The sequence below is a fragment of the Argopecten irradians genome, chromosome 12 (assembly GCF_041381155.1).
Source record: "Argopecten irradians isolate NY chromosome 12, Ai_NY, whole genome shotgun sequence".
Lineage (NCBI taxonomy): Eukaryota > Metazoa > Mollusca > Bivalvia > Pectinida > Pectinidae > Argopecten > Argopecten irradians.
Genome location: NC_091145.1, coordinates 9,963,172 through 9,975,961, shown reverse-complemented (window position 1 = coordinate 9,975,961; position 12,790 = coordinate 9,963,172). Strand labels below are relative to the sequence as shown.

Genomic DNA, 12,790 nt, shown 5'->3' with positions numbered 1-12,790 from the left:
TAATATGAAACGAGTTAAATATTATGATATCCCACGAGTCTTAAGGCGAGTGGCATATCAAATTATTTAACTCGTTTGATAAATTTCGTATAAAGTAGTCATGAGTATGAGATTCTATTTAATACATACAATGTATCAGTGATATTACACACGTGTCCTACGATATGCAGGGCATGATTTATGACATTGCTGAAAGGACGATTTGCGTGATTATTACCTTTTAACTTATAGATTTAGAAAAAATAACCTACAGGCTTCAACACCTTTGATTTCATATTGAATTCATCGAGAGAAAAAAAAGATACTTATCTATTCCAGACGCATAGCTACTACATCTGTATTCATAATATTGCATATTTGTGCTTGGCAGAATAGTTTTACACATTTATATCTTGAAACAATAAAAATGTTAAACAATGGCCCATTTTGGTTGTATTCCACATTTTATCACTGGAAAAGAAGACTACATTTGGTGCAAAGACATCCGCGATACTCCAGGGGTTCCGATCACTTACGATCTCTACACCCCTGGACTATTTCATAGTAAAATTGGAAACAGCTCAGCGAAAAACATTTGATCAATCACAGTCCAGCAAAGATATTTCTTTTGAAGACTACAGAGGGAGCGACACCCAACTTCAAAACCTCACAGTCGACCACAGTGTACCGCTACATGGCTCTTTTGATGTACATCAAAGGACTAAATCACATGTTCTGTTCTTTTGCCTCCAGTTTTACTATAAAATAGTCCAAGAGTGTAGAGTTTGTTAGTGAACGGAACCCCTGGAGTATCGAGGATGGTGTAAAGATCATGTCACTTTATCGTGTACTTACCCTTTCCGCTTCGACAAATCAAAAGTCTTTCGAAAGACGAGTTAATTGAGAACATAGACACTTTCATTTTATTTGCGGCGAAAAACGATTGTTAGTAAACAATGAAAAATAAAGGAGTATTTCTAAAACGTTGCCAAAGCTATACATAAATCTACAGCACGGAAGCTTTACACATCAACTTACCATTTAGATAATCCTCTAAACACTGAAAACCTAATCAGAAAGTTCCTTTTACAAATGCTGTACAATCCAGTTAAACAAGTTACGTCGTGAGAAAAAATCAATTGATGGATTATCAATTTCTTTTAAAAATATATTTAAAATAGGTGAAATTTCCAGAATGTGTTACTTGTATAATGTATTTCCATTATGTTTATTTATTTATCACTTTAAATTCGTTCATTGAGATATCTATCTGAATGAAATATAAATAAACTCACTCTCACTTTCTTGACAGGTAGATCCTTGGTATCCGCTTGTACACTCACAAGAGAAGTTTGACTGAACCCTTATACACGTACCACCATTTGTACAGGGTCTTGACAAACACTGGTCAACTGGTCAAAGCAAACAAAAACGTGTGTTATACAGAAACATAATCACCAATGACATTGACAAATTAATTTAAGTATGGTATAATGAGCTATGGTAAACCATTACCATGCTAACATTACTTTCTATATGGTTATTTGTATCACATTTGTTTCTATTTAGAAAGATTAATGATATTTTCAAAGCTAGTATGTGACCAGTTTTCATCCTATTCGCAGCCTAGGTTTATTACATAATTAAAATATTGCTTTTGAACCAACAAAAGAAATAAAACTGGCATCAGCTTAACAACAGAAAAAATGCGATCCTATGGATTGAGACTCGCTAATTTAAGAAGTGCAAATACAGGTATCAATACATAATGATATTCTACATTTTAGGAGGAAGAGTAACATCATTTTATTGTAAAAGTTCAAACAGGTGTCTATTTCACGAGCAATAAGCACTGTAGCACACATTTACACTGACTTTAAAGAAAAAAACAAAAACAAAACAAACAAAAAACAAAAAAATCTGTATTATTTCACCTCGAACGAAATAATCTATATAATATTTATATACCGGATTGTTACGACACAAGCTTTGCTTTATTTGTAAAATCTATAAACATACCCGTTGTAATCGTCAACACCATCAAAGATTACGATAAATAAAACCTTTTTTTAAATCTGATATATTTAATGCAAATTTATGAGGGCACAAAGCACCGCCATATTCAGTCGTGTCCGAATTTTATTTGACGGTGATCATAATCAATACAAAATTGTACGTAATTGATATTTATAATCGTTTATCCATCAACATTCCTGAACAAAGGTATCAGGTCGTGTAGGAAAAGATCATCACCCTGGTATTGTGACTATACAATACGATTATTCAAGATACAATGTATATAGTTTATCTACATTTTCAAACTTACCATGTTGACATTGGTTACCGTAGAAACCAAAAACACACTGACATGTGAAATTAGCTCCATCTTGTTGACAGGTGGCGTCATTTTGACAAGGGGCACTATAGCAAGGACTCACTGTGGTAAATAAAATACTTCCTGTTACACAAGGGACACTATAACAAGGACTTTCTATAGTGAATAAAATAGTTCCGGTGACAAAAGAGACACAAATAGACAGAAAGCATGGTATAACAATCCAGTTGGTAGTTTTTAAGTTAGTAGGGATATTGTAAGGTTTAACACGAAACAAACATATTTCTACTAATCCTGTAGCAAAATTACATTAATTTTCCAACTATCATAAAAAACGTGAACCAATATTGACTTTTGTTTTTATCACTCTTCCCTGACTGACTGGCCTCTGAGCAATGAGCAAAGTTTTGTTTCCATTTTGCCCAATGTCGGACAAAATAAAAATTAAGGTTTTTCAAATAAATTATATTTCACGGGAAAATCCTAATGTGTTGCTATATTTATAATCATCGGCGATACAATTATGATTTCTGTCCTTATTCAAACTTTGACATTCACTACCGTGGAATCCAGATTTACACACACAGGTGTAATTACCACCATCGTGGCGGCAGGTGGCGCCATTCTGACAAGGGGCACCATAACAAGGAGTTCCTAGTGTGAACAAGAAATTCAAAATTAAAAAAAATAATCTGAATAGAAGCCATTGCTTGACATCACAAAGATATATAGATAAAGTTTCCTGTTTCTTGCATTATCGGTACTCCATGGGCTCCGCACGTTTTTGCACGTTTCATTTTGTATTGTGTATGCTACGACATTTGGTCCGACAATGAATAGGTACATGTACGTTTGCGAGCACTAGGCGAGATTATACTCTGTCTGGCGATCCGTCAATTTTATATTTCCATCACCAAAAATCTATTAAGTTTCATAATCTTTATTTTTGCAATATTTAATTATTATTCGATTGACAAAGTTCTACTGTATAACATGATATTTTGTTGTGTAGATATTTTCGAACATAAAAATTTCACACATTACTATTGTCATTGTTTCAAACACTAACCGCGAATAAGCCTAATTCTGTCCACGGATTGAGATGAAAGCTAACCCCAACGAAATGAACAAGTCATACATATATTTAATGTCATGCAATATTTGTCTGTTTTCTCCGCCTCGGTCAATATATTTTTCCAGTTCATATCACATCATATTCATCAGCATAAAAGTCCATAATCATATAACATTTGTCTGTTCAAACATACTTTCCTGACAGAAAGATCCATTGTACTCGTTCGTGCATTCACACACGATACTGTTGGACTCCGTTAGTGAACAGTTGCCATCTCCTAAACAAGGGTTGGACAGGCATGGATCCACTGTTGAGGAGAAAATACATTGTATATTGAGTCAATTTTCCTCCTTTAGCATTTTAAATAAATTTACCTATAAGGGGATGATGTAACTTAAGAAAGGTTGTTTATCATTGTTCATTTCATGTTTTATGTATAAAATGAGAAATCGTTCAAGGTAAATATGTTTTGCGTTGTGTTAAAACTATACAGATATTATTATATTCAAATCGTTAAATCAAAATGATTTTGAACTTTGAAATTCTACTTCTCACTTTAACCTGTAATATCATGCGTATAACATGTTTCTGTTCTCAGTACAGAATGAACCAGTTTCAATATATACTACGCACATCCTCTGTATAGTATATTTAATTGCATTAAATACTTTACAGTTGAAAAAATAATCATGTATAACCATACATAACCAAACATACTATATGTTTATACTGGTGTTAATTTATAGAAAACAGTTTTGTGTACGCTAGGCATTTAAAAGAAAAACTAAAAATTCACAAACATACATAAGATAACCTATTAAAATGAATTAATTGCCATCGTATGTAAAATTACTATAATAGGATTTGAATATACCACATGCATCAACCAGTTTTTAAGCGGCTACTACATTTCGCGATTTCCATTTCAAAACATTTTCACTGTGATTAAGTTTCGCGGACTTAAACTTGAATGGATATATATTTGAATATAATTGTGCAAGAATTGTCTAAGTTATAAATTAGTGGAGATAAACTTTCGCGAATTTACCTATAGTGCGAAATTTGCGAAAATAAATCGCACACGAAAGAAAGTTGGTTTAGAGTAGCTCCTAACATCTTTGTATAGGATTCGTTTTCGTTTCATCAAATTTTGTTGACAAAGATTGTACATGTCACATGGATTAAACAATAGGCACAGCCTATATAAGTTCTCTCCAATAGTGGCAAAAGTGAGAAGAAAAACAATGAAACAAATAAATATAAAATGAAAAATCATAACACGGGTAAGGGTACAAAGGTATAGGATTGGACAATTATAGAGAAAGGACATTCAAGAATTGTTATCGATTTTTCTACCAAAGATATATTGTATAAAAAAGAACATATTGAAACAAATACATATTTTTGCAAAATATATTTCCATAGATGTGTTAAAAACGCGGTAGTCTCCCGCTCAAAGCGATATAATTACACGTAACACGTATGAGACGGTAGGTTGGCTTTGAACGCGGTAGTCTCCCGCTCAAAGCGGTACAATAAAAAAATAACACGTATGAGACAGTAGGCCGTCTTTGAACTCGGTAGTCTCCCGCCCAAAGCGGTAGAGTTAACAGTTTAAGACTTACAATCACATGGTCGACATTGGAGTGTTTCGGTGGTCTGGCCCTGACAATGAGAACCAGACCCCAAGGGACGTGGATTGTCACATCTTCTGGACCGTAATTTAGTGCCAGACTCGCAACTCCCGGAACATTCACTCCAGCAGCCCCAGTTATTCCATCCTCCATGAGCTGATTAAAGGAAATGTATGAGGAGAGTGTTTGGTTAAGTAATTTTGGTTAATTATCCATTAACAACTATTTTACGCCTCAGCAACTCAAACCAAATACTACATTTGTATTCGCAGTATCGAACGCCAACAGCGTTACAACAAATTAATTGTCAACTTCTGAAGTAATACACTAACATCATAAACATGAATTATAAACTGGGGGTTTCAGACTACTATTTTGTCATACAGAGGAACCCAAGTATATTGCAGTCGTCAGGGAATAAACAATATCTTCAAAATATCAAGATTTCAATATAACCAAGAAGAAAGGCAATGAATATGTGAGGATAGGGATTAAAATTCATTTCAAATTAAGCAGTATTTCGATATAAACGGTTTCAAATTAAGTGGATTCAATAGATATATACACGAATTTCAGTTCTTAACCTCTTATTGTATTTTTATTGAGTTTAATGTCGCTAAATTTGTGGATTCATGCAAATTCGAAAATATTTTAAAACCTCGCAAAATTGATCAAATGTGTGGTTTTACATATTGTATCATATCCTGTGAAAGATCCTTTAATGGGCTACAGAGATGATATTGCGAATATAAGCTCCCGCTGTTAAGTTCCAAACAGTAATTAATGAAATAATTTGAAACACACGAAATATAACAACAAAACAGTATATAGTACATACTAACCATTGCATCTTGGTTCCATGTATAATGTATTACTGAAGTCCCCGTACGCATCACAATATTGGTGCCTCTCACAGTGTACGTTTGTACAGACAAAATTTATCATGTACCTTGTCTAGAAAATAATTAAACACACAAGAACATAACATCATAATGTTTAACAATTGAGTTTACGAAATTCATTGCCTAAACGTTGCACTCTTCAAGGCGGTGTTCTTTGACCAATGCTTTCTTGTAATTTATATACACATTAGATATTGTTCTTGACATTTGTTAAAGAAACGATACGACGTATATAATATAAAAATTAAGGACCATTTTTTCGGTCCATATGGTGTTATATCGCCCCTGTAGAATTTTAAATGATGACCCCATAATTTATTTATATGTGATACCGTTAGGGTTTCAGATCATCTAAAATTAAGATTTACATTATTCTGTAAACTATCCTATTTTTGGCGGTGATGATTTGTTTTCGCGGTCTTATTCTACTTTACTTGTGTTTAAAATATTTTCGAAGCAATAAATTTTCACGATGTCTTATCGTCCGCGATATACGCAAGAATAACTTGGTATGCAGTATAACTTACAATCTCTCTTTCTGAGTTTCCAATACATTCTCTTACTTCTTCCCGATTGCATTCTTCAAGGCATTCAGAGAAGCAACTTCGTTTTGATCGCTGGTGAAGGAATGCATTTGCCTTTTCTTTAGAAATGATCGCTGGATTTCCTTTGACTTGCCCTTTAAAACATAAGGATAATTGAGGAATATATATTGCATGTAATTGTAAAACTGATGTACCCTCTAGACATTCCTGCAGTCGAATCATTGATTTGAGCATTATGTGCACTTTTTCAAATTCAATGATATTTACATTTAAAGCGATCAGAGTGTCCTGTATAGCTATATTGATACCTGGGTGTCTTTCAAATCATCTATAATCAAATTTTCGCTTTGTCAAAAGGGGTTACATTGTGATCAATAGTCTTATCTTCCCATTCTTCTAGTTCACGCTTCAATAAGATGTTATGAAGGTTATCAAAATGACCTTACTTAATTTACATTTTACCTTTACATTAAAAATTGTGACGTCATTATTTTTTGTGTGCAATTTACGTCGTTTTTTCAGAAAAGAATTATCCTTAGACATCACAGGCAATAGTATGCTCGTTAGTATAGAAAGAAATTAACAGGAAATTAGGTTGTGGATTTCAAAATAACAAAAGGAAAAGTTGTTAATAGATTCAACTGAAATCTATGAAATGTGTACATTGTATTTGGCATCTTAACAGAAAATGTGTTCAAGCATTTTTTATGGGAATGAACTGTAAAATGAATATTGCATATCGTGAATACGATCTGGGTTTTCTACAAATATTCAATAGTGAATATATTTCACAATACGATCTGGGTTTTCTACAAGAATATTCGGTAATTCAATAGTGAATACGATCTGGGTTTTCTACAAGAATATTCGGTAATTCAATAGTGAATACGATCTGGGTTTTCTACAAGAATATTCGGTAATTCAATAGTGAATACGATCTGGGTTTTCTACAAGAATATTCGGTAATTCAATAGTGAATACGATCTGGGTTTTCTACAAGAATATTCGGTAATTCAATAGTGAATACGATCTGGGTTTTCTACAAGAATATTCGGTAATTCAATAGTGAATACGATCTGGGTTTTCTACAAGAATATTCGGTAATTCAATAGTGAATACGATCTGGGTTTTCTACAAGAATATTCGGTAATTCAATAGTGAATACGATCTGGGTTTTCTACAAGAATATTCGGTAATTCAATAGTGAATACGATCTGGGTTTTCTACAAGAATATTCCGTAATTCAATAGTAATACTATGGTATATTTGATATCTTCAACTTATTAGGGCTTTTCACCATGTGGTGAAAAGACCTTGTTTTTCAAGTTTATTAGGGCTTTTCACCATGTGGTGAAAAGACCTATTGTTTTTGTTCTGTTATTAGGGCTTTTCACCATGTGGTGAAAAGACCTATTGTTTTTTCTTTTTTAGGGCTTTTCACCATGTGGTGAAAAGACTTGTTTTTGTTCTGTTTATTAGGGCTTTTCACCATGTGGTGAAAAGACCTCTTGTTTTTGTTCTGTTTATTAGGGCTTTTCACCATGTGGTGAAAAGACCTCTTGTTTTTGTTCTGTTTATTAGGGCTTTTCACCATGTGGTGAAAAGACCTCTTGTTTTTGTTCTGTTTATTAGGGCTTTTCACCATGTGGTGAAAAGACCTCTTGTTTTTGTTCTGTTTATTAGGGCTTTTCACCATGTGGTGAAAAGACCTCTTGTTTTTGTTCTGTTTATTAGGGCTTTTCACCATGTGGTGAAAAGACCTCTTGTTTTTGTTCTGTTTATTAGGGCTTTTCACCATGTGGTGAAAAGACCTCTTGTTTTTGTTCTGTTTATTAGGGCTTTTCACCATGTGGTGAAAAGACCTCTTGTTTTTGTTCTGTTTATTAGGGCTTTTCACCATGTGGTGAAAAGACCTCTTGTTTTTGTTCTGTTTATTAGGGCTTTTCACCATGTGGTGAAAAGACCTCTTGTTTTTGTTCTGTTTATTAGGGCTTTTCACCATGTGGTGAAAAGACCTCTTGTTTTTGTTCTGTTTATTAGGGCTTTTCACCATGTGGTGAAAAGACCTATTGTTTTTGTTCTGTTTTTTATTATTATTCTTCTACACTTTTTTTGTGTCCAAAAGATCTTCAAAATGGTAAGAGGTATGCCAATGGCCTTATTGTTATATTGTATGGCATGAGTTGAAGGGGTGACCGCAACATTTTTAAGTAGGTCAAAAATCCAAGATGGCCGCCATGACGTCATACCTAAAAAGTTTAAAACAGCCATAACTCAAAAACCGTTTAAGATACAGCAAATATTTTTGATGTTTTATGTAGATCGTATAAAAGACTAACTTTTATTCAATTACAGCAATTAGGTCAGAGGTCAAACAAAAAAGTTCGCTATGGGGTCAAAGTTCGCGAATTTTTATTTTTTTTTATTTTCCGAAATTTCTTTTTACATATCGATGCAAAATGTCATTCTGGTGAATTTGGTGTCTTTTATTTGTCGGTAGCACTTCCGGTTAATGCTGTATGCCATTTTGAAAAACAATCCTTTGATATTTGCTAAATTCCCGCCAAAATGTTTAACATTATATATTGTCGAACTGAATGACTAATATAGTCTGTAATTGCTATAGAAAAGACCCCTCTAATGTTCTCTAACGTTTGATATGATTTTTATCTTCATCAAAAAAACAAAATGGCCGCTATTACGTCATATTTTTTAAAATTTAAAAATGCTTATAACTCACTAACAGTTCTTTTCACAGATTTCATCCAATAATATTTTGCAGAGAGTTCTCTTCGGCTGATCAAATTTCATGCAGATCTTCACTAAAACACTTTTATTCAGGGCTGAAAGTCAAGGTCATTTATTGGTTACAACTTCAAAACCCATGCATTACCTAGTTCTTAACTTACCTGGCAATGACGGTATTGTAAACTAAATATAGTGAAAAGCCCGCGTTATTTTTTTTTTTTTTTTTTTTTTTTTACATTTTTAAAATTACCATTCCTTACTTTGCGTCGTTTCTGTATATCTGTATTAGGAGCAAGTTGGTGCGGCAAGGATAGAGTATCAAACAGTGACATCTACACAATACACTTACTTTTGCTGTGATTCAGAGATAACTCCAAGTGAGCGATCTGTCTGCTAAGAAGGTCTACCAACAAGTGTGAGATCTGGGGCTCTGTGATGTGTTTTGTCACTATTAGTAACGCAAAACATCCAACAATGCCACTACCTTTGTCGTTTTCCTATTGGTCAGGAACCAAAATCATAATTCAGTGGCGTAGGAAGATGAAACGTAATGGGGGGGTGGGGGGGGCAAAGGTCCTCAATATTTCGTAACAGCCCCCCCCCCCTCGGGCGCCCCGCACCCACAGGAGGTAATTGATATACTTTTTTCATATATCATTACATATAATCCTTGTACATTTCTATAAACAGTGATGTCGCTAACAGGAAATTAATGAATACGCAAATAAAGGGTATTCCCTGGGAAATATTATGATAAAGAACGACTGAGATAATTTTTACGTAGAATTTGAGGATTTTGCGAGCGCCGAAGGCGCAAGATTTTGGTGTTTGGGGGGTTCGGGGGTCTCCCCCGGGAAAAAAATTACAATTTAGAACGGCAGAGATGAGTTTTACGACGTATTTTGTTGAATTTGTGAGGGCAGAAGGCGCGGGATTTTGGTGTTTGGGGGGTTCGGGGGTCTCCCCCGCGGGAAAAATTAAGATTTAGAATGGCTGAGGTGAGTTTTATGATGTATTTGATGAATTTGTGAGTACTGAAGGCCTGAGATTTTGTTGTTTTGGGGGTCCTGGGTTCTCCCCCGGGGACAAAAATTAAGATTTAGATAGCTGAGAGGAGTTTTATGATGTATTTTGATGAATCTGCGAGCTCAGGAGGCGCGAGATTTTGTTGTTTGGGGGGCCCGGTGGTCTCCCCCGTGAAAAAAATATTACGATTTGGAATGGCTGAGAGTTTTACAATGTATTTTGCTGATTTTAAAGCGTTCTTAACACGGTAATTTTTAGGTCACCTGAGACGAAGTCTCAAGTGACCTATTCTAATCGCCTTTTGTCCGTCGTCGTCCGTCGTCCGTCGTGCGTCGTTCGTCGTCCGTCGTCCGTCGTATGTCCGTAAACAATTTACATTTTCAACTTCTTCTCCAAAACTGCTGAAGCAATTTCAATGAAATTTTGCACAAACCTTCTAAGGCATAAGGCCAATCAAAATTGTGAATTATATGATCCTCACCCCCCAGGGAGCTATGGGAGGGGCCAAAAGGGGTAAAATTGACTTAAATTTCAAAAATCTTCTTCTCCACTCACAGATGTGATGGAATTAAATACTCTTCATAGATAGAAAGGTCCTAAGGTCCTTTACAAAAATTGTGAATTATATGACCCTGGGGTCTCAGGTTTCCCCCTGGGGAGGGGGTTAAGTTTACTATAGTTTATATAGGGAAAACACATTTTTGAGTATTATTTGATCATTTGTAATAGGAAATGAGTCAAATATTGTCAGAATTATCAGTATGAGATGGCTATTGAATCGTATTAACCAGTTTTCCATGACTGACCCCCAGGGGCCTTAGGGGCGGGGTCAAAAGGGGTCAAATAGGCTCAAACTTTAAAAATCTTCTTCTTAAATACTGGAAATGGTAGAATCACATACTCTTCATAGATGGACAGGTCTTAAGGTGTTTTATGAAAATTGTGAATTATATGACCCTGGGGTCTCACGTTTCCCCCTGGGGAGGGGGTCAAGTTTACTATAGTTTATACAGGGAAAACACATTTATGAGCATATTTTGCTCAATTTTCATAGAAAATGTGTGAAACTTGTTTAGAATTATTAGCCTGATATAACATTTTATTATCATATATCTATATTGGTCCTGGTCAACCCCCTCGGGGCAGAGGGGTGGGGCCAAAAGGGGCAAATAGGCTCAAACTTTAAAAATCTTCTTCTTAAATACTGGAAATGGTAGAATCTAATACTCTTCATAGATGGACAGGTCTTAAGGTGTTTTATGAAAATTGTGAATTATATGACCCTTGGGTCTCATGTTTCCCCCTGGGGAGGGGGTTAAGTTTACTTAAGGTTATATAGGAAAAACACATTTATGAACATTATTTAGTCATTAAAATAGGAAATTAGTCAATTGTTGTCAGAATTATCCCTATGTGATGGCCATTGAATCTTATCAACAAATTTTCCATGACTGATCCCCAGGGGCCTTAGGGATGGGGCCAAAACGGGTCAAATAGGCTAAAACTTTAAAAATCTTCTTCTGAAATACTGGAACTGGTTGAATCAAATACTCTGCATAGATGGAAAGGTCTTAAAGTCCTTTACAAAAATTGTGAATTATATGACCCTGGGGTCTCAGATTTTCCCCTGGAGAGGGGGTCAAATTTACTATAGTTTATAAAGGAAAAACACATTTATGAACATTATTTGCCTATTTTTCATAGGAAATTAGTCAATCTGGGTTAGAATTATTAGCCTGAGATAACATTTTAACATCATATCCATATTGGTCTTGGCCGACCCCCAGGGACCAGAGGGGCGGGGCCAAAAGGGGTCAAAATGGATAACATTTCAAAAATCTTTCTTCTGAATTCACATAATCTTCATAGATTAAAAAGTCAAATTTATAAAATCACTGACTGACTTCAAGGGCCTGATGGGCCAATATATAGTGTTTATATGCATGTCTTTGTTTCATTCTGAAATGAAATCAGGTGACCGTTAAGGCCCATGGGCCTCTTGTTCGATTTAAAGTTACCTTTAGAAATGATAATAGTGAGTTCGTCATATCATTATGCAACCCTGCTCGATCTGAACATACCGGATTCACACCATCGGCACATTGTTGTGTAACTCAAAGTAATAAATATAAACAAGTTAATCTTTTAAGAAGCATTTTTTAAATAGTATAATCCCTTGATGGACATTTTTAGTCTAGTTCGTGTGTATTGAATTTTCATTATTAAACATTACGTGCTTGAACGTTTTAGGAAACGCGCCGCGCAGCGAAAATTTTTCTAAAATTAAGTACAAAAATGTGCATTAGGACCCTTTTTTCTTTCAAATGTGCATTTTTAGAACATTTCACTCGGCGAAAATGCAATTGCCCCCCCCCCCCCCCCCCCGCTTCCTACGCCCCTGTATTTGTCAATAACATCATTAAGAATTTGAAGAAATTTTTCATATATGTCATTAACATCATTTGAATGGCCAATTAGAGTATAGAGTATCTCAGTCTATTGATTGTAATTCGTTATTAATGAAATCCCAGTTGTTGGAGGTAGTA

At 34.7% G+C, this 12,790-nt stretch overlaps 1 protein-coding gene across 1 annotated transcript; it reads right to left on the bottom strand.

Annotated features, from left to right (window-relative positions):
• Positions 1-3,400: 3,400 nt before the first annotated feature.
• LOC138335973 (thrombospondin-1-like) lies at positions 3,401-6,597 on the bottom strand. The gene is made up of 4 exons (XM_069285202.1): positions 6,453-6,597; positions 5,866-5,977; positions 5,015-5,179; positions 3,401-3,696 (listed from the first exon to the last, which is right to left on the bottom strand). Exons 2-4 carry the CDS (start codon positions 5,966-5,968, stop codon positions 3,554-3,556), a joined length of 411 nt encoding a protein of 136 aa, XP_069141303.1. The 5' UTR covers positions 5,969-5,977; positions 6,453-6,597; the 3' UTR covers positions 3,401-3,553.
• Between the last annotated feature and the right edge of the window lie 6,193 nt (positions 6,598-12,790).